This window comes from Bufo gargarizans, chromosome 6 (assembly GCF_014858855.1).
Source record: "Bufo gargarizans isolate SCDJY-AF-19 chromosome 6, ASM1485885v1, whole genome shotgun sequence".
Classification (NCBI taxonomy): domain Eukaryota; kingdom Metazoa; phylum Chordata; class Amphibia; order Anura; family Bufonidae; genus Bufo; species Bufo gargarizans.
In genome coordinates this window covers 379,785,725-379,807,932 of record NC_058085.1, presented here as the reverse complement: position 1 = coordinate 379,807,932, position 22,208 = coordinate 379,785,725, and the positions used below count along the sequence as shown (strand labels likewise).

The 22,208-nt window shown below is 46.3% G+C and overlaps 1 protein-coding gene across 1 annotated transcript in view; it reads right to left on the bottom strand.

Annotated features, from left to right (window-relative positions):
- Positions 1–599: 599 nt before the first annotated feature.
- Positions 600–22,208, bottom strand: part of LOC122942257 (nebulin related anchoring protein) — a 58,491-nt gene continuing 36,882 nt past the window's right edge. Inside the window, exons 11-21 of the mRNA XM_044299759.1 lie at positions 17,950–18,057; positions 16,630–16,728; positions 16,323–16,421; positions 15,911–16,015; positions 15,374–15,481; positions 9,037–9,138; positions 8,658–8,855; positions 6,467–6,571; positions 6,105–6,203; positions 3,786–3,890; positions 600–746 (exon numbers count right to left, since the gene is read on the bottom strand). Coding sequence (XP_044155694.1) covers positions 600–746; positions 3,786–3,890; positions 6,105–6,203; positions 6,467–6,571; positions 8,658–8,855; positions 9,037–9,138; positions 15,374–15,481; positions 15,911–16,015; positions 16,323–16,421; positions 16,630–16,728; positions 17,950–18,057 — 1,275 coding nt within the window. The remainder of the gene's footprint in view (positions 747–3,785; positions 3,891–6,104; positions 6,204–6,466; positions 6,572–8,657; positions 8,856–9,036; positions 9,139–15,373; positions 15,482–15,910; positions 16,016–16,322; positions 16,422–16,629; positions 16,729–17,949; positions 18,058–22,208) is intronic.

Genomic DNA, 22,208 nt, shown 5'->3' with positions numbered 1-22,208 from the left:
AGAACCTGGGGGATCCCCCGTGAAGGAGCCGCGATATCAGCCATATTGATTGTCACACAGCTTTCCCTGATGCAGAAACAGTTGATATCATTTCAATCATATAGACGACTGGAAGTTGTTAAGGTTATTTCAAGGAGAAGCGCTCCCTTCAGCGAATCTATTGTTCCCGAACCTTAAACATTTACGGATATTTATGAAGCAGCCTCTTAGGGGACTTTCACACTAGCGTTAGAAGAATCCAGAAATCCGTTAGACTTATTCATTGAAATACCGGATCATCCGGAATAACGGATCCTGTATTTAAGTTTTTCAAAGCTAGTAAGAACTATGCATGCGCAGACCGGAAAACCGGATCTGGCGATGCGGCAATTTCCGGATCCGGCATTAATACATTAATGCATGCTGCGGTATTTTGTCCGGTCAAATACCGTACAAGGGACGGAAGGGAGGACATCCTGATGCCTACTGGACGGACTGCTTTCCATTCAGAATGCTTTGGGACAAAACTGATGCGGTTTTTTTTCCAGTATTGCGACCTTTTACCGGATTTTAATACCGTAAATAAATAACGCTAGTGTGAAAGTAGCCTAATCCGGGAGTCAGGAACTGTCTATGAGGCGGATGGATCGAGAACTCACGTCACTGGCGAGGTCCCGTTTGGCTTTGGCGGTCAAGATGGGCAACGAATCCAAAGTCAGCTCAAATCCCTTCTCCTTCTGCTTTTTCCAGCTGCTCTTATATAAAGTCTGGACAAAGAAAGCAAGAAGGTGAGAAAAGAAAAGGTAAAGCATAATGGGGGTTATCAGAAATACTGCAGATGTGGGGGGAGGGGTTCAAAATGCTATTCACTTCAATGGGTTAATATACACTGAACAAAAATATAAACGCAACACTTTCGGTTTTGTTCCCATTTTGCATGAGCTGAACTCAAAGATCTGAAACCTTTTCTACAGACACAGAAGACCCGTTACTCTCAGATATTGTCCACAAATCTGTCTAGATCTGTGTTAGTGAGCGCTTCTCCTTTGCCGCATCCATCCCCCCTCACAGGTGTGGCAGATCAAGGTACTGATTAGACAGCATGAATATTGCACAGCTGTGCCTTACACTGCCCACAATAAAAGGCCACTCTGAAGTGTGCACAGTTTTGCCTTACTGGGGGGCAGAGAACCAGTCAGTGTCTGGTGTGGCCACCATTTGCCTCACACAGTGCAGCTCATCTCCGTGGCATAGAGTTGATCAGGTTGATTGTGGCCTGTGGGATGTTGGTCCACTCCTCTTCTGTGCGAAGTTGCAGAATATTGGCAAGAACAGGAACACGCTGTCGTAGACGCCGATCCAGAGCGTCCCAAACATGCTCGATGGGTGACATGTCCGGTGAGTATGCTGCCAGGCAAGAACTGGGATGTTTTCAGCTTCCAGGAATTGTGTCCAGATCCTTGCAATATGGGGCCGTGCATTATCCTGCTGCACCATGAGGCGATGGTCGTGGATGAACGGCACAACAATGGGCCTCAGGATCTCCTCACGGGATCTCTGTGCAGTCAGAACGCCATCAATAAAATGCACCTGTGTCCGTTGTCCATAACATACGCCTGACCATACCATAACCGCACCGCCACCGCGGGCCACTCCATCCACAACGCTGACGTCAGCAAACCGCTCACCCACACAACGCCACACACACCGTCTGACATCTGCCCTGAACAGTGAAAACCGCGACTCATCCGTGAACAGAACGCCTCTCCAACGTGCCAGACGCCATTGGATGTGAGCGTTTGCCCACTCAAGTCGGTTACGACGACGAACTGCAGTCAGGTCCGGACCCCGATGAGGACGATGAGCTGCAGACGAGCTTCCCCGAGACGGTCTCTGACAGTTTGTGCAGAAATTCTTTGGTTATGCGAACCGATTGTTGCTGCCGCTGTCCGGGCGGCTGGTCTCAGACAACCATGGAGGTGGACATGCTGGATGTGGAGGTCCTGGGCTGGGGTGGTTACACGTGGTCTGCGGTTGTGTGGTTACACGTGGTCTGCAGTTGTGAGGCCGGTTGGCTGTACTGCCAAATTCTCTGAAACGCCTTTGTAGACGGCTTATGGTAGAGAAATGAACATTCATTGCACGGGCAACGGCTCTGGTAGACATTCCTGCAGTCAGCATGCCAACTGCACGCTCCCTCAAACGTTGCGACATCAGTGGCATTGTGCTGTGTGATCAAACTGCACATTTCAGAGTGGCCTTTTATTGTGGGCAGTCTAAGGCACAGCTGTGCAATATTCATGCTGTCTAATCAGCACCTTGATCTGCCACACCTGTGAGGTGGGATGGATGCAGCAAAGGAGAAGCGCTCACTGACACAGATTTAGACAGATTTGTGAACAATAATTGAGAGTAATGGGTCTTTTGTGTCTGTAGAAAATGTTTCAGATCTTTGAGTTCAGTTCATGCAAAATGGGAGCAAAACCAAAAGTGTTGTGTTTATATTTTTGTTCAGTGTGTATATATCTGTATGCAGTGAGATCCTGAGCTCCCTCTAGTGGTGGCTGTATATATCTGTGTCCAGTGAGATCCTGAGCTCCCTCTAGTGGTGGCTGTATATATCTGTATGTAGTAATCTCCTGAGCTCCCTCTAGTGGTGGCTGTATATATCTGTATGTAGTAATCTCCTGAGCTCCCTCTAGTGGTGGCTGCATATCTGTATGTAGTAATCTCCTGAGCTCCCTCTAGTGGTGGCTGTATATATCTGTATGTAGTAATCTCCTCAGCTCCCTCTAGTGGTGGCTGTATATATCTGTATGTAGTAATCTCCTGAGCTCCTCCTAGTGGTGGCTGTATATATCTGTATGTAGTAATCTCCTGAGCTCCCTCTAGTGGTGGCTGTATATATCTGTATGTAGTAATCTCCTGAGCTCCCTCTAGTGGTGGCTGTATATATCTGTATGTAGTAATCTCCTGAGCTCCTTCTAGTGGTGGCTGTATATATCTGTATGTAGTAATCTCCTGAGCTCCCTCTAGTGGTGGCTGTATATATCTGTATGTAGTAATCTCCTGAGCTCCCTCTAGTGGTGCTGTATATATCTGTATGTAGTAATCTCCTGAGCTCCCTCTAGTGGTGGCTGTATATATCTGTATGCAGTAATCTCCTGAGCTCCTCCTAGTGGTGGCTGTATATATCTGTATGTAGTAATCTCCTGAGCTCCCTCTAGTGGTGGCTGTATATATCTGTATGTAGTAATCTCCTGAGCTCCTTCTAGTGGTGGCTGTATATATCTGTATGCAGTCCAGAAATCACGCTGCATGTAAGAGTGTGATTCTCCGTTCCGGACACTGCTCGTCTTGCAGGTGTGCATGGCATTATCCTGAGTTATAATTCTATGTTCCTTACTTCTACAGCACCATCCTGACATAAAGCTGCCACTATGATTCTGTAGCCATAAAGTCAAGAGGCACATTTATTTATTTTAAAATATAAACTATACTAGTTTGGAATCATCGTAATTGTATTGAGCTGCAGAATAAGGATGTCATGTCATTTTTAGCCCACAGTGAACGTCGTAATGTCAAAACCCCCAAAACTTTGGCAGAATTCTTTTTTTTTTTGTTTGTTTTGTTTTTTCAATTTTACCCCATAAAGAATGTTCTACCCGATTTCCAATACAAAACATAGTGGCAAAAAAAATAATCCCTCATATGGCTATGTGAACGAAAAAATGTAAAGGTTGGTAATAGGCCCGGTCTTTAAGGGGTTGATGTCTGGGGTTCCTGGGGTGGAGGAATGACCTCACCTCGCTGAGGTTGGTAGCGTTGATCCTGGCTTGCTGGAAGGTGGGCTCATCATGGTGCATGGTGTAGTGGTGCAGGAGATCCTCCATGCCAGATTTATACACAAGCTGCATCACAATATCAGACAATGTTAGTAAATGAGACTGACACCCCTAAATATCCTAGAACCCCCAACCTTCTGTGCAGACTTAGGCCCCTTTCACACGGGCGAGTTTTCCATGCGGGTGCGATCCGTGCGGCGAACGTATGGCACCCGCACTAAATCCTGACCCATTCATTTCTATGGGGCTGTGCACATGAGCGATGTTTTTAACGCATCACTTGTGCGTTCAGTTGAAATCGCAGCATGCTCTATATTTTCAGATTTTGACGTGACGCAGGCCCCATAGAAGTGAATGGGGTGTGTGAAAATCGGATGGCATCCGCAAGCAAGTACGGATGCCGTGCGATTTGCACGCATGGTTGCTAGGAGACCATCGGGATGGAGACCCGATCATTATTATTTTCCCTTATAACATGGTTATAAGGGAAAATAATAGCATTCTGAATACAGAATGCATAGTAAACCAGCGCTAGAGGGGTTAAAAAAAATAAAAAATAATTTAACTCACCTTAGTCCACTTGCTCGCGAAGCTGGCATCTCCTTGTGTCTCCGCTGCTGATGAACAGGACCTGGGGTGAGCTGCTCCATTAAATAGAGCTTAAGGACCTTCGATGACGTCACTCCGGTCATCACATGATCTTTTACCATGGTAAAAGATCATGTGACGTACCATGTGATGACCGGAGTGACGTCATCGAAGGTCCTTAACCTGTATTTAATGGAGCAGCTCACCCCAGGTCCTGTTCATCAGCAGCGGAGACAGAAGGAGATGCCGGGCTTCGCGAGCAAGTGGACTAAGGTGAGTTAAATTATTTTTTTATTTTTTTAACCCCTCTAGCGCTGGTTTACTATGCATTCTGTATTCAGAATGCTATTATTTTCGCTTATAACCATGTTATAAGGGAAAATAATACAATCTTCAGAACATCAATCCCAAGCCCGAACTTCTATGAAGAAGTTCGGGTTTGGGTACCAAACATGCGCGATTTTTCTCACGCGAGTGCAACGCATGACAATGTTTTGCACTTGCGCAGAAAAAATCGCGCATTTTCCCGCAACGCACCCGGCTCTTATCCGGGCAAAAAAAATGACGCCCGTGTGAAAGAGGCCTTATAGAAATCACCATGACCAGCAGAGGGGTATGAGAACTTTAGCAAGCTATACTATTGCTCTGGAAAATGTAAAGTTGCGGCTCATGAGATTTACTTTCAGGTTACATTGTTTTCCTTTGCATACAGTGTTACCCCTTTAATGCATTGTGTGGGGGGGGGGGGGGAGAGTATCCACCACATCCGATAATTGTACAGTCCCTGGTGTACAGATGACATTTCTCAGACTGCAAATCACCAGGGCAATCTCTGCAGACACTGATCAATCAGGGAACACTGGAAGATTTCAGCTCTGAAGCGTACTGAATTGTAAGTGCAGCTCTGGAGAATATTCATAACATGGCGAATGCCTAATTTAATGACAACCATCGCATACGGTGCCCCCTTAAAGGCTATGTACACCTTTAGGGGCATTTTTGTATTATTGCATTGTACTCATTATGAGCAAAAAAAAAACATTTTTTAATTGGTCTTTATTAAAAATGTGGAGTCCTTTTCTCTGTACAGAGCTGAGATGCTCCTGTGGATTTTCTCTCTTTTCCATCAGTTGGGGAGCTGACGGCTCCTTATCTCTGCTCTCTGACATTATAAACACTCGTTATAGCTCAGTCCTTCTCTTACTGATAAGAATGTGGCTTAATAAGTGTTTATGACGTCTCAATAATTTAGAGATGAGGGTTATTAGATGACAAAGCGAAAGCAGGATACTCACAGCTAGAAAAACAATGAACCCTTTGTGACAGAACAGCTCAATATTTTTTTTTAAAAATAAAGACCAATTAAAAAAAAATGATTTTTAGCCCCATATGAGTAAAATGCAATCATAAAGAAAATGTCCCCAAAGGTGTACATAGCCTCTAAGACACATCAGAAAATTGGTGGAATTCCCCTTTAAACCTTGTTAGCTGCTTACTACATGGGGAGTGATGATGATGGTGTTAGCAGCTTTTTCACCTGGCTGTCACCCTCATGCCCTCTATGCAGGTAAGTGGACGCACTGCTATGTTTATAGGGATCTGCCTCCATATCCTGAGGAGACCCGATTATTTACCCCCTCTGCACGCCTGTCCCTTTAAATCCTGATTAGCTGCTGGTCCTATCCCACTCACATCGCTCTGCAGTTCCTGACTCTTCTTAGCATGTCTGATCTGCGGGTTGTCAGCGACGCTGGTGAACTTCAGAGTGTCTGCCTTCTGACGATACTTTTTCTGTTAAAAAAAAAAGGTTAAAAAAATATGAACTTTCATTATTGGTTCCTAGGAAAGCTGGGTGACCAGTCTGTCCAACCTCCCACAAAGCCTTCACCAAGCTTTTCCAAACCCTTGAATGGAAAACAGTCACTATGGAGCAGCAATAGGGGGGTGGGGGGTACGACTGCCTAGCCGAGCAGATTGTCATTCAGGCTTCCAGAGAAGCTGGGTGAGAGGCCACTGTGCTGGGGGCCACCATGGTGGCCCTTCTGAGGTCTCACCTCGCTAAACAGATCTCCGGCTTTCTTCGCTTGCTTCGCGTTCAGGCTTCCCTCTGTCATCCACCCGACCCCCTTCATCCACGTCAGGTCCGACTTGTACTGATGCTGGGAAAGAACAGATGGAGCAGACTTTAGTTTCCCCCCCACAATACACTGGACTCTGCAGCAAACTGGTTTTCATCCCTATTCCCAGTAAATAGAAGCCCTGGAACTGTCATATCTGACCCTGGAAAAGCTGAGTGGCAACCACAGCAGCCTCTATTACAGGCCTGTGGTCACTCATCTCCCCCAGACTCCTGAATGGTAAATCTAACTAGTTACTGTACAGTCGTGGCCAAAAGTTTTGAGAATTACATAAATATTGGAAATTGGAAAAGTTGCTGCTTAAGTTTTTATAGTAGCAATTTGCATCTACTCCAGAATGTTATGAAGAGTGATCAGATGAATTGCATCGTCCTTCTTTGCCATGAAAATTAACTTAATCCCCAAAAAACCTTTCCACTGCATTTCATTGCTGTCAGTAAAGGACCTGCTGAGATCATTTCAGTAATCGTCTTGGTAACTCAGGGGAGAATGTTGACGAGCACAAGGCTGGAGATCATTATGTCAGGCTGATTGGGTAAAATGACAGACTTGACCTGTTAAAAGGAGGGTGATGCTTGAAATCATTGTTCTTCCATTGTTAACCATGGTGACCTGCAAAGAAACGTGCGCAGCCATCATTGCGTAGCATAAAAATGGCTTCACAGGCAAGGATATTGTGGCTACTAAGATTGCACCTCAATCAACAATTTATAGGATCATCAAGAACTTCAAGGAAAGAGGTTAAATTCTTGTTAAGAAGGCTTCAGGGCGTCCAAGAAAGTCCAGCAAGCGCCAGGATCGTCTCCTAAAGAGGATTCAGCTGCGGGATCGGAGTGCCACCAGTGCAGCGCTTGCTCAGGAATGGCAGCAGGCAGGTGTGAGCGCATCTGCACGCACAGTGAGGCCAAGACTTTTGGAAGATGGCCTGGTGTCAAGAAGGGCAGCAAAGAAGCCACTTCTCTCCAAAAAAAACACCAGGGACAGATTGATCTTCTGCAGAAAATATGGTGAATGGACGGCTGAGGACTGGGGCAAAGTCATATTCTCCTCTTTCCGATTGTTTGGGGCATCAGGAAAAAGGCTTGTCCGGAGAAGAAAAGGTGAGCGCTGCCATCAGTCCTGTGTCATGCCACCAGTAACGCCTCCTGAGACCATTCATGTGTGGGGTTGCTGCTCATCCAGGGAGTGGGCTCACTCACAATTCTGCCCAAAAACACAGCCATGAATAAAGAATGGCACCAAAACACCCTCCAACAGCAACTTCTTCCAACAATCCAACAACAGTTTGGTGAAGAACAATGCATTTTCCAGCACGATGGAGCACCGTGCCATAAGGCAAAAGTGATAACTAAGTGGCTCGGGGACCAAAACGGTGACATTTTGGGTCCATGGCCTGGAAACTCCCCAGATCTTAATCCCATTGAGAACTTGTGGTCAATCCTCAAGAGGCGGGTGGACAAACAAAAACCCACTAATTCTGACAAACTCCAAGAAGTGATGATGAAAGAATGGGTTGTATCAGTCAGGAATTGGCCCAGAAGTTGATTGAGAGCATGCGCAGTCGGATTGCAGAGGTCCTGAAAAAGAAGGGCCAACACTGCAAATACTGACTCTGCATAAATGTCATGTAATTGTCGATAAAAGCCTTTGAAACGTATGAAGTGCGAGTAATTATATTTCACTGCATCACAGAAACAACTGAAACAAAGACCTAAAAGCAGTTTAGCAGCAAACTCTGTGAAAACTAATATTTGTGTCATTCTCAAAACTTTTGGCCACGACTGTACATCTCAGCCCAAGGCATCAATCTGGGATTCTGGGAAAGCTGGGTGACAACCCCTGCACCAGCAGTAATATTAGGTCTGAAAGACTGCTATAACAAAGGAATGTCCTGGAACTAAGAGGTTAATACACAGACACTGCAACAATGTATCCAGTCTAGACTCCACACAGATACATTGTAACAATCTGTGGTCTTAGGTGTGTTCATGTTTTCAGTCTCTGGTTGTAAACAAGAATGCTCCCATTCACTGACACCAAGCAGAGATCTTGAAAATGGAGAGGATCTGTAACACAAGCTTGCAGGATATCAACTGCCACCGCTGACCTCGCTCTGCAGGCCGTAGGCTTTCTTGGCCCATGTGACCTTCATGTCCTCGGGCAGCAGCGTGTACTCGTGGAGCTTGGTGCGGTAGTCCAGGTCGCTCGCCAGCGCCTGCGCCTGCTTGGCGTGAGTCAGGTTCACCATGTCCATCGGCAAATGGAAGCGCGTCTTCGACTCCTCGAATCCTTTCTTGTAGTTGATCTGGAAGGGAAATCAACAAGTTTGATCAATAGCTTTACCCTAATGATACGTGTCACCCGGCTTTCCCAGGCCCCTGAATGGCAGGCACTGATTTGGGATGTCTCAGGCACATTAGCTGCTTCGGCTTTGAGGAAAGCTGGATGACTGTAATGGCGGCCAAATACGGATGTGTATCTGTCACCTCGCTGCTCAGCTTCCCAACTTGCATAGAATGGAGGAGTCGCAAGTCACTGGTCGCTGCCGCCTTTCCTTTATATTTCTCATATTCTTCTCTGTATTTGATCTGTAGGCGATAGAAAGCACATCTTACACTCCAGTCACATCCAAAGCTGCATTAAAAGAAAAAAAATTCTTATCTGATAGATTCTGCTGTTATAATATATTATTCTCCAGTCACAACCAGTTCAGCTGTATTTGTCTCTCAGTTGGTTCTGCTATTGCATCATGTCTTACTCTCTAGTCACATCCAAAGCTGTGTTCACAAGTGTGCCGGCTTAGAAATGAATATCAGTTTCAGCAAAAACGCTTCCGTTACTGATAATAATACCCCCGTCTGCATCTGTTATGAACGGATCCGGTTCTATTATCTGTAACATCGCCAAGACGGATCCGTCATGAACTCCACTGAAAGTCAATGGGGGACGGATCCGTTTTCTATTGTGGCAGAGAAAACGGATCCGTCCCCATTGACTTTCATTGTGTTTCATGCCGGATCCGTCTTGCGCCGCATCCCAAGATGGAAAGCAAACCGCAGCGCGCTGCTCTCCGGTATGAGGACGGAACGGAATGCATTCTGGAGCGCTCCGTTCTGTTCTGTTCTGTTACGTTTTGTCCCCATTGACAATGAATGGGGACAACACGGAAGCGTTTTTTTCCGGTATTCAGACCCTATGACGGATCTCAATACCGGAAAATAAAATATATACAGAGTGAGAGGGGCAATATCTAATATACACAGAGTGAGAGGGGGCAATATCTAATATACACAGAGTGAGAGGGGGCAATATCTAATATACACAGAGTGAGAGGGGCAATATCTAATATATACAGAGTGAGAGGGGCAAAATCTAATATATACAGAGTGAGAGGGGCAATATCTAATATACACAGAGTGAGAGGGGGCAATATCTAATATACACAGAGTGAGAGGGGGCAATATCTAATATACACAGAGTGAGAGGGGGCAATATCTAATATATACAGAGTGAGAGGGGGCAATATCTAATATACACAGAGTGAGAGGGGGCAATATCTAATGTATACAGAGTGAGAGGGGGCAATATCTAATATATACAGAGTGAGGGGGCAATATCTAATATACACAGAGTGAGAGGGGGCAATATCTAATATACACAGAGTGAGAGGGGGCAATATCTAATATACACAGAGTGAGAGGGGGCAATATCTAATATACACAGAGTGAGAGGGGGCAATATCTAATATACACAGAGTGAGAGGGGGCAATATCTAATATACACAGAGTGAGAGGGGGCAAAATCTAATATACACAGAGTGAGAGGGGCAATATCTAATATACACAGAGTGAGAGGGGCAATATCTAATATACACAGAGTGAGAGGGGCAATATCTAATATACACAGAGTGAGAGGGGGCAATATCTAATATAAACAGAGTGAGAGGGGCAATATCTAATATACACAGAGTGAGAGGGGGCAAAATCTAATATACACAGAGTGAGAGGGGCAATATCTAATATACACAGAGTGAGAGGGGCAATATCTAATATACACAGAGTGAGAGGGGGCAATATCTAATATACACAGAGTGAGAGGGGGCAATATCTAATATACACAGAGTGAGAGGGGGCAATATCTAATATATACAGAGTGAGAGGGGGCAATATCTAATATATACAGAGTGAGAGGGGGCAATATCTAATATACAGAGTGAGAGGGGGCAATATCTAATATACACAGAGTGAGAGGGGGCAATATCTAATATACACAGAGTGAGAGGGGGCAATATCTAATATACACAGAGTGAGAGGGGGCAATATCTAATATACACAGAGTGAGAGGGGGCAATATCTAATATACACAGAGTGAGAGGGGGCAATATCTAATATACACAGAGTGAGAGGGGGCAATATCTAATATACACAGAGTGAGAGGGGCAATGATCTAATATACAGAGTGAGAGGGGCAATACTATATACACAGAGTGAGAGGGGCAATATCTAATATACACAGAGTGAGAGGGGGCAATATCTAATATACACAGAGTGAGAGGGGGCAATATCTAATATACACAGAGTGAGAGGGGGGCAATATCTAATATACACAGAGTGAGAGGGGCAATATCTAATATACACAGAGTGAGAGGGGGCAATATCTAATATACACAGAGTGAGAGGGTGCAATATCTAATATACACAGAGTGAGAGGGGGCAATATCTAATATACACAGAGTGAGAGGGGCAATATCTAATATATACAGAGTGAGAGGGGGCAATATCTAATATACACAGAGTGAGAGGGGGCAATATCTAATATATACAGAGTGAGAGGGGGCAATATCTAATATACACAGAGTGAGAGGGGGCAATATCTAATATACACAGAGTGAGAGGGGGCAATATCTAATATACACAGAGTGAGAGGGGGCAAAATCTAATATACACAGAGTGAGAGGGGCAATATCTAATATACACAGAGTGAGAGGGGGCAATATCTAATGTACACAGAGTGAGAGGGGGCAAAATCTAATATACACAGAGTGAGAGGGGCAATATCTAATATATACAGAGTGAGAGGGGGCAATATCTAATATACACAGAGTGAGAGGGGGCAATATCTAATATACAGAGTGAGAGGGGGCAATATCTAATATATACAGAGTGAGGGGGCAATATCTAATATACACAGAGTGAGAGGGGGCAAAATCTAATATATACAGAGTGAGAGGGGCAAAATCTAATATACACAGAGTGAGAGGGGCAAAATCTAATATAAACAGAGTGAGAGGGGGCAAAATCTAATATACACAGAGTGAGAGGGGGCAATATCTAATATACACAGAGTGAGAGGGGCAATATCTAATATACACAGAGTGAGAGGGGGCAAAATCTAATATATACAGAGTGAGAGGGGCAATATCTAATATACACAGAGTGAGAGGGGCAATATCTAATATACACAGAGTGAGAGGGGGCAAAATCTAATATATACAGAGTGAGAGGGGCAATATCTAATATACACAGAGTGAGAGGGGGCAATATCTAATATACACAGAGTGAGAGGGGGCAATATCTAATATACACAGAGTGAGAGGGGGCAATATCTAATATACACAGAGTGAGAGGGGGCAATATCTAATATATATAGAGTGAGAGGGGGCAATATCTAATATACACAGAGTGAGAGGGGCAATATCTAATATACACAGAGTGAGAGGGGGCAATATCTAATATACACAGAGTGAGAGGGGGCAAAATCTAATATACACAGAGTGAGAGGGGCAATATCTAATATACACAGAGTGAGAGGGGCAATATCTAATATACACAGAGTGAGAGGGGGCAATATCTAATATACACAGAGTGAGAGGGGCAATATCTAATATACACAGAGTGAGAGGGGGGCAATATCTAATATACACAGAGTGAGAGGGGCAATATCTAATATACACAGAGTGAGAGGGGGCAAAATCTAATATATACAGAGTGAGAGGGGGCAATATCTAATATACACAGAGTGAGAGGGGGCAATATCTAATATACACAGAGTGAGAGGGGCAATATCTAATATACACAGAGTGAGGGGCAATATCTAATATATACAGAGTGAGAGGGGGCAATATCTAATATATACAGAGTGAGAGGGGGCAATATCTAATATACACAGAGTGAGAGGGGGCAATATCTAATATACACAGAGTGAGAGGGGCAATATCTAATATACACAGAGTGAGAGGGGGCAATATCTAATATACACAGAGTGAGAGGGGGCAAAATCTAATATACACAGAGTGAGAGGGGCAATATCTAATATACACAGAGTGAGAGGGGCAATATCTAATATACACAGAGTGAGAGGGGGCAATATCTAATATACACAGAGTGAGAGGGGCAATATCTAATATACACAGAGTGAGAGGGGGCAATATCTAATATACACAGAGTGAGAGGGGCAATATCTAATATACACAGAGTGAGAGGGGGCAAAATCTAATATATACAGAGTGAGAGGGGGCAATATCTAATATACACAGAGTGAGAGGGGGCAATATCTAATATACACAGAGTGAGAGGGGGCAATATCTAATATACACAGAGTGAGAGGGGCAATATCTAATATATACAGAGTGAGAGGGGGCAATATCTAATATATACAGAGTGAGAGGGGGCAATATCTAATATACACAGAGTGAGAGGGGGCAATATCTAATGTATACAGAGTGAGAGGGGGCAATATCTAATATACACAGAGTGAGAGGGGGCAAAATCTAATATACACAGAGTGAGAGGGGGCAAAATCTAATATACACAGAGTGAGAGGGGGCAATATCTAATATACACAGAGTGAGAGGGGGCAATATCTAATATACACAGAGTGAGAGGGGGCAATATCTAATATATACAGAGTGAGGGGGCAATATCTAATATACACAGAGTGAGAGGGGGCAAAATCAAATATATACAGAGTGAGAGGGGCAATATCTAATATACACAGAGTGAGAGGGGGCAATATCTAATATATACAGAGTGAGAGGGGCAAAATCTAATATACACAGAGTGAGAGGGGCAAAATCTAATATATACAGAGTGAGAGGGGGGCAATGTCTAATATACACAGAGTGAGAGGGGGCAATATCTAATATACACAGAGTGAGAGGGGCAATATCTAATATACACAGAGTGAGAGGGGGCAATATCTAATATACACAGAGTGAGAGGGGGCAATATCTAATATACAGAGTGAGAGGGGGCAATATCTAATATATACAGAGTGAGAGGGGGCAATATCTAATATATACAGAGTGAGAGGGGCAATATCTAATATACACAGAGTGAGAGGGGCAATATCTAATATACACAGAGTGAGAGGGGCAATATCTAATATACACAGAGTGAGAGGGGTCAAAATCTAATATACACAGATTGAGAGTGGGCAATATCTAATATATACAGAGTGAGAGGGGCAAAATCTAATATACACAGAGTGAGAGGGGGCAATATCTAATATACACAGAGTGAGAGGGGGCAATATCTAATATACACAGAGTGAGAGGGGCAATATCTAATATACACAGAGTGAGAGGGGCAATATCTAATATATACAGAGTGAGAGGGGGCAATATCTAATATACACAGAGTGAGAGGGGCAATATCTAATATACACAGAGTGAGAGGGGCAATATCTAATATACACAGAGTGAGAGGGGGCAAAATCTAATATACACAGAGTGAGAGGGGCAAAATCTAATATACACAGAGTGAGAGGGGCAAAATCTAATATATACAGAGTGAGAGGGGCAATATCTAATATACACAGAGTGAGAGGGGGCAATATCTAATATACACAGAGTGAGAGGGGGCAATATCTAATATACACAGAGTGAGAGGGGCAAAATCTAATATATACAGAGTGAGAGGGGGCAATATCTAATATACACAGAGTGAGAGGGGCAAAATCTAATATATACAGAGTGAGAGGGGGCAATATCTAATATACACAGAGTGAGAGGGGGCAATATCTAATATACACAGAGTGAGAGGGGGCAATATCTATTATACACAGAGTGAGAGGGGGCAATATCTAATATACACAGAGTGAGAGGGGGCAATATCTAATATACACAGAGTGAGAGGGGCAATATCTAATATATACAGAGTGAGAGGGGGCAATATCTAATATACACAGAGTGAGAGGGGGCAAAATCTAATATATACAGAGTGAGAGGGGCAATATCTAATATACACAGAGTGAGAGGGGGCAATATCTAATATACACAGAGGTGAGAGGGGGCAATATCTAATATACACAGAGTGAGAGGGGCAATATCTAATATATATAGAGTGAGAGGGGGCAATATCTAATATACACAGAGTGAGAGGGGGCAATATCTAATATACACAGAGTGAGAGGGGGCAATATCTAATATACACAGAGTGAGAGGGGGCAATATCTAATATACACAGAGTGAGAGGGGCAATATCTAATATACACAGAGTGAGAGGGGGCAATCATTCAACTATATACAGAGGGGGCAATATCTAATATACACAGAGTGAGAGGGGGCAATATCTAATATATACAGAGTGAGAGGGGCAATATCTAATATACACAGAGTGAGAGGGGGCAATCATATACAGAGGGGGCAAAATGATATATATACAGCATTGAAGGGGCAAAATTCAAACCTATAATGGGGGGCCCAATCCAAAGTTTACCCTGGGTCCCATAGAATTCTAGTTCCGCCATATGGAGGCGGAGCCCTGTGGCCCCAGCAGGGGTTAGAGCCCCGGTGGCGCCGTGCCACGCTTGCTCCCCACTTACGTCACTTGCCAGGTCCCCTGAGGCTTTGGCGGTCATCATGGCCAGGTTGTCCAGGCTCATCTCGAAGTTCTGCCCTTTGCTCTTCTTCCATTGCTCCTTGTATCTGTTCTGTAACAAAGACGGATCCCATCAGTAAATGCACGGAGATCCGCGGGGCCCCCGATCCCAGAGCGCGGCGGATAACGGGGGGAGGGGCACAGATATTATATACATGGGATGTATGGGAAGGAGTCAGGAACATGGCAGATTCCAAGATGGCGGAGGGAGCAGTGATGCAGGTCCCAGCATAGGAGGGGGACGGTCATTGTATATCTGAGCAGATGCCACATTCTGGAGCCTGGGAAAGCTGGGTGACAACTTCTGACCCATGATGGCGATCATACTGGATGTCACCCAGCTTTCCTAGAAGCAGCTGGATCTGAAAGGTGCTGAAGCTTGGTAAAGGATCTGGGAACTTCTGATGGATATTTAGTGATTCCTGACCCCCTGTGTTACCCCCTCAGTTCCCCCGGGCGGCATGCAGTGATGTGACCGTACCTCGCTGTAGAGCTCAGCGTTCGCCTTCGCCTTCACTAATTCCGGGACGTCCTGGGGCAGGGTGTAGTGGGTCTTGGATTTCTCGTACTCCGCTCTGTAATTCAGCTGAAGAGACAGAAAACACGTCTCACAGCTGAGGGTTTGTTACAACTGTGTCATTAGATCCACAAAGCTCTCCTGCCCTGACACTTTATTACAATGTATCAGTCTGGAGTCCAGGCTGTTTATCCCACAGAGGATTGTCTAAGCTGGATACAATTGTAACAAACCCACAGCTGTGAGAAGTATCAGGTCAGGATGGGTTTTGTGTAAACAATAACATTTCCATTCACTGTCAGCAAGCAGAGATCCTAAAAATAGTGAGGGAAAGAAAGGCAAAGCATTATCAGCCGTTAGGGTCGTGCTAACTTACATCACTCAGCTGCTGAGCATTAACCCTCGCTTGCACAATCTGCGGGGTATCGGTGACAGAGCTGAACTTCACCCGGTCAATGTTCTGCCGGTAATTTACCTGCAGGGAAAAAGCAGCGAAACGGGAATGAGTCAGGAGCCACGCAGTGATCTGAAATACTCTGTGCTGCTGGGGCCCTGCTCATTCCACTATGTAACTCTAAGGTCAGTCTATGACCTTGGACAAGATCAGTACACTCCTCTCCTAAAATACTCTGTACCGCTGTGAGACTCCTGCTCCATCTTTGTATTTATCCTGTGTGACTTACATCCTTCAGGGGGAGCAGCTTCTTTGTGGTCTGGTAAGATGGAGCGAGGGTTGCTGGGTAACAGTATTCGCCGTCAGCCTTGTCTGATTTGTAGGAGAGCTGCAGGACAAAACCGAGAGCGCAAATCAGTGTCCATCCATTCTGCTACTTCCACTGTAACTGGGGCGGCCACGGGGTCTAGAGAGCGACCCACTACTACCAGTCACCACTAGAGGGAGCTCACTACATACAGATTATACAGTCACCACTAGAGGGAGCTCACTACATACAGATTATACAGTCACCACTAGAGGGAGCTCACTACATACAGATTATACAGCCACCACTAGAGGGAGCTCACTACATACAGATTATACAGTCACCACTAGAGGGAGGTCACTACATACGGATTATGCAGCCACCACTAGAGGGAGCTTACTACATACAGGTTATACAGCCACCACTAGAGGGAGCTCACTACATACAGATTATACAGCCACCACTAGGGGGAGCTCACTACATACAGATCATACAGCCACCACTAGAGGGAGCTCACTACATACAGATTATACAGCCACCACTAGAGGGAGCTCACTATATACAGATTATACAGCCACTACTAGAGGGAGCTCACTACATACAGATTATACAGCCACCACTAGAGGGAGCTCACTACATACAGATTATACAGCCACCACTAGAGGGAGCTCACTACATCCAGATTATACAGCCACCACTAGAGGGAGCGCACTACATCCAGATTATACAGCCACCACTAGAGGGAGCTCACTACATCCAGATTATACAGCCACCACTAGAGGGAGCTCACTACATACAGATTATACAGTCACCACTAAAGGGAGCTCACTACATCCAGATTACACAGCCACCACTAGAGGGAGCTCACTACATACAGATTATACAGTCACCACTAGAGGGAGCTCACTACATACAGATTATACAGCCACCACTAGAGGGAGCTCACTACATACAGATTGTACAGTCACCACTAGAGGGAGCTCACTACATACAGATTATACAGTCACCACTAGAGGGAGCTCACTACATACAGATTATACAGCCACCACTAAAGGGAGCTCACTACATCCAGATTACACAGCCACCACTAGAGGGAGCTCACTACATACAGATTGTACAGTCACCACTAGAGGGAGCTCACTACATACAGATTATACAGTCACCACTAGAGGGAGCTCACTACATAGGGATTCATACAGTTTTCATTGAGTTTAACTGCAGATGTTAAAATCCAGACATCCTAGTAACAAAACTGTCCTACAGGCATCACTAACCCTAACCCTAACCTCTCGGTCCACTCACATTGCTGGCGAGGTTCCCGGCCTTGATGGCGTGTAAGGTGCGGCGATCCATACCGACGCCATCGTAATGTCCCTTCACCTGAGTCTGGTATTTTTCTTTGTATTTAAGCTGCAGGAAGAGGTGAAGTTACATTTGATCACAATGAAATCACGTGCAACAGTCGGGGGCGACATAAGTGAGTAATTAATAAGACAATTAATAACTACAAATAATTAATAAAAAGTTGCTGATTTTTATACTGATATTTAATATAATTTTGAGGGGATTCAGGAATGCATCGGGTGACACCACAATACAGCTCCCTGTTTCCTGTAGATGATGTCAGACTGTTGTCACCTCTGCCCCTCCTGACAATGGGCTGGAGTTTATACACTGCTTGTGACAGGCTGCGGGGCACAGTGTCTAGCCTCTCCTGTGCCTCCCACCTGTATACATCTAGAGCTTCTGACACCTGTCATCCAGCCTCACCTCCCTGTGTGTTGTCTAGGCAAAGCATCATGGGACGTGTAGTTCATAGAGCTGCTGCTGGCAGTGAATTCTACAGAAACTGGATTATTCTGTTCTAGAAAGCAAGATGTGGCAAAAGGGGGGAGTAGAAGAACATTGAGTGAGGTGGGCGGATGCTGGGGGTGATGTCACATGTCTGCTGGACTATTGTTCAATACCGGCAGCATCTCGCATCATCCGAATTTTTATTACGACCTCAAGACATAGTACAAAAATACAGCAACGTTTCGGCTGATACTCGGCCTTTGTCAAGCTTAATGACATCATCACAGTTACATATATATATACCCCACATATAAACCCCCCCCCTCACAATCACCAATAGTAATCGCTGGTCATATCATCTGCCGATCCCTGTCCCCTGTGTAATCTAAGCGAACTCAGTTTGGTCAAAAAATGAGCAGTATCCCTGATGTAGGAGGGGGCCGTGGTCGCATGGACCCGTAGGATTTTATCCAGAAAGATGGAGACAATGTTAAAAAAGTGTTACAGAAAGAAGATCCTGAGAAGAAAGGAACTAAAATGGATCCACACCCTTAAGGTCTCTGCAACCATTTGGCCTTAATATAGGATTTAACGTCACCTCCATTGATTGAGATGTGTCTGCAGTATGTCCCTTTGGTATTGGGACATCTTGTTTTTATAATACTATTTGTGGTCGTGGCAACCAAGTACGTGTCTGTCCTACCTGAGCTACCCTACCCCTAAGCGGTCAGAGTTGTGCCGTGACCGTGTCGTGGAGGGACGCCTGAAAGAGGGCATCCCCTTTGAGAGTAACAGGAGAAAAGGGTGGGTGGGAGGGAGGACTCTGCACTACGTACGTTTGTGGGAGGGCGCCGGCCGTTGAAGTAGGTGGCCAAGCCCCTCCCACAAATACAGGCCAATGAATCGGCCTTACACTTGTGGTCGTGGCAACCAAGTACGTGTCTGTCCTACCTGAGCTACCCTACCCCTAAGCGGTCAGAGTTGTGCCGTGACCGTGTCGTGGAGGGACGCCTGAAAGAGGGCAAAAGACATACTGGTAGGCAGAAGTATTTTATTGCAAAGACGTTACAAAGCTAAAGTTTGAAAGGCTGCCGACATTTCGGCTTCAGGGTGTGGTATGTAACGGTTGAAACAAGACGAGTGCCAACGCCCCAGTTTCTGAATGACATGCGCAGGCACTCGGTTCTTGGAGGCCGCGGATGCCGCGCCTATGCGGAATGAATGGCCCGAAATGGTGGCAGGGTCGCCGCCCGTGCTGGCCACTAGTGACCTAACGTGGGATATGAACTGCTGGGTGGTGAGCGGCACCACCCCGAAGGGTAACAGAGGACTGTTCGGTCCGGCCCCGGACAAGGCGGACCGTAACCGACGAAGCACCGTGACGGGACACCATTGATGTGCTGTGGGAAAGTAGGATATCTGGACAGGGGGTCCCAACTGGGAGGTTTTAGACGTCTTGAGCAGCAATGTGAACCCGTCGGAGTTCTGGACCAGTTGGCTGACCTTGAGGAAATTGTCGCTGCCTGGTGAACAGGTGAACTCCCCAGGTCTCAGGAAGCCGTAGAAGGCCAAGTAGATGGCGGATTTTAGTACCAGGCTGGCCAAAACCCCGAAAGGATTACCGTCCAAGGCATCAGACAGTTTGCGGAAAAGAGGGCCGGTGACTGGCTGCCTGCGTACTTGGCTTTGAGGCCCGCACTTGCTTAAACCCTTGAGGGCGGCTTTGACAGTGTGTAAGGTGAACACTGATGCTAGCTCGGGGTGGCTAACAGAGAGGAAGTGTTGCACTCCCGCCAGGTATGACCTTACTCTAGCGTGGGAGAGCTTGCGTACAGAGTGGCAATACCCGATGAACGCCAGGATGTACTCTGGAAAACTGGAGTCCTCCTGAGGACATTCTCCTCGAAACCTGCAGAACGTCTTCCACCCGGTGTTGTACGCCCTGGTCGTGTTAGGCGAGAGGGAATGGCGTATTAGAGCGTGGGCCGTCCCAAGGTGGTCGGCTACACTAGCCTTAAGGACTCGAGAGGAGGGATGGTGGCGCCTGTCGCATCTGCCTCTGGCATTATCTGGAAGAAACGGGAGAAGTTAGCCCTCGACAAGGCGTCAGCAGCCCCGTTCTGCGCACCTGGCACATGCGCACTAAAAACATGAAAGTGGTGTTGCAGGGAGAGCTGCACTAACCGTCTGAGAAAACACATGACTTGGCTAGATTTCGACAGTCCACTATTGAGAATGTCCACTACGGCTGTGTTGTCAGTCACGAACAGAACAGACTGACGTGCCCAAAACTTGCCCCAAATGTGGGCGGCTACCACAATGGGGTACAGCTCGAACAGCGCCGAGGTCTGGAGGAAGCCTGGGATTTGTCCCACCTCGGCAGGCCATGCGTCTGCCACCCAGTGGGTGCCGAAAATGGCGGCAAACCCTGAGCCCGCAGCTGCATCTGAAAAGACTGTAGGCGACTGACACGACAGCTCGGGTACAAATAAGGAGACCCCGTTCCACTGGCTCAGGAAATGATCCCACATGTGGAGGTCCACTAGGGCTTGACTGTCCAAGCACACTGGGCTGTCCTGTTCTGGGGCGGAACTCAAGAGCGCGAGTAGGCGGGATATGAAAGCTCTGCCCTGTGGGATGATGCGCATGGCGAAGTTCAACATGCCCAGAAGAGACTGAAGGTCCGCCTTAGTGACCACAGTCGTGACTGCGAACCTGTGAATGACTCCTCTAATCCTTGTTAACTTGTCCGCCGGCAATCTAGCTAGCATGCGCTGGGAGTCTAATTCGATGCCAAGAAAGGTGATGACTGTGGCCGGGCCTTCTACTTTCTTGGGGGACACCGGGACATCTAACTGGGAAAAGCACCTGAGTAACTTGCCCAGCCCTAGGGGGAGTGCCCCTGGCCTCTCAATCAGCAGGAAGTCATCCAGGTAGTGGATGACAAATTCACAGAGGACTACGTGTTCCAGGATCCAGTGGAGTGCCTGAGCCAACTGATCGAAGAGCCAGGGGCTACTCTTGGAACCGAAGGTGAGCTTAGTGGAGAAATAGTACAGGCCTTTCCACTTGATGCCGTGCCACTGCCAGAGGGCTGGCATGATGGGAAGCAACTTGAAGGCATCCGATATGTCGGCTTTGGACAGCCAGGACCCTGGGCCCGTTTTCATGATGATAGCGATAGCCTGGTCTATCGAGGCATATCTCATGCCCACTTCCTCCGAAGGAATGAGGGAGTTGAGGCTGGGGACCTGGGAGCCGTGTGGGGCCGACAAGTCGATGATGAGTCTCTCCTTCCCGCTGAACTTGCCTGTGACTACCCCCACGGGACTGACTCTCCAGCGTTGAAAAGGGGGCACATCAAAGGGACCGATTAAGAATCCCTTGCTCAACTTGGCTTCTATCAGTGCGTCTACCGAGGCGGGATTTCTTTCGGCTGACTGAAGGTTTTTGCACTCGTGTGTGGACTCTGGAGTCGTGATCAGTCCCGTGTGGAAACCCTCGTGAAATCCTGTCACCAGGAACTGAACAAACCCAGGGTTGTGGTGGCCTCGCAAGAATTCTAGTAGACGGCTGATATTGACCACACTCATGTAGCTTTTTACGGATTTTAATGAGCATGCTACTCGGGCCAAAGGACTCTGCACTACGTACGTTTGTGGGAGGGCGCCGGCCGTTTAAGTAGGTGGCCAAGCCCCTCCCACAAATACAGGCCAATGAATCGGCCTTACACATGTAAACATTTGGTGGTTTCACCCCCTGCCCCC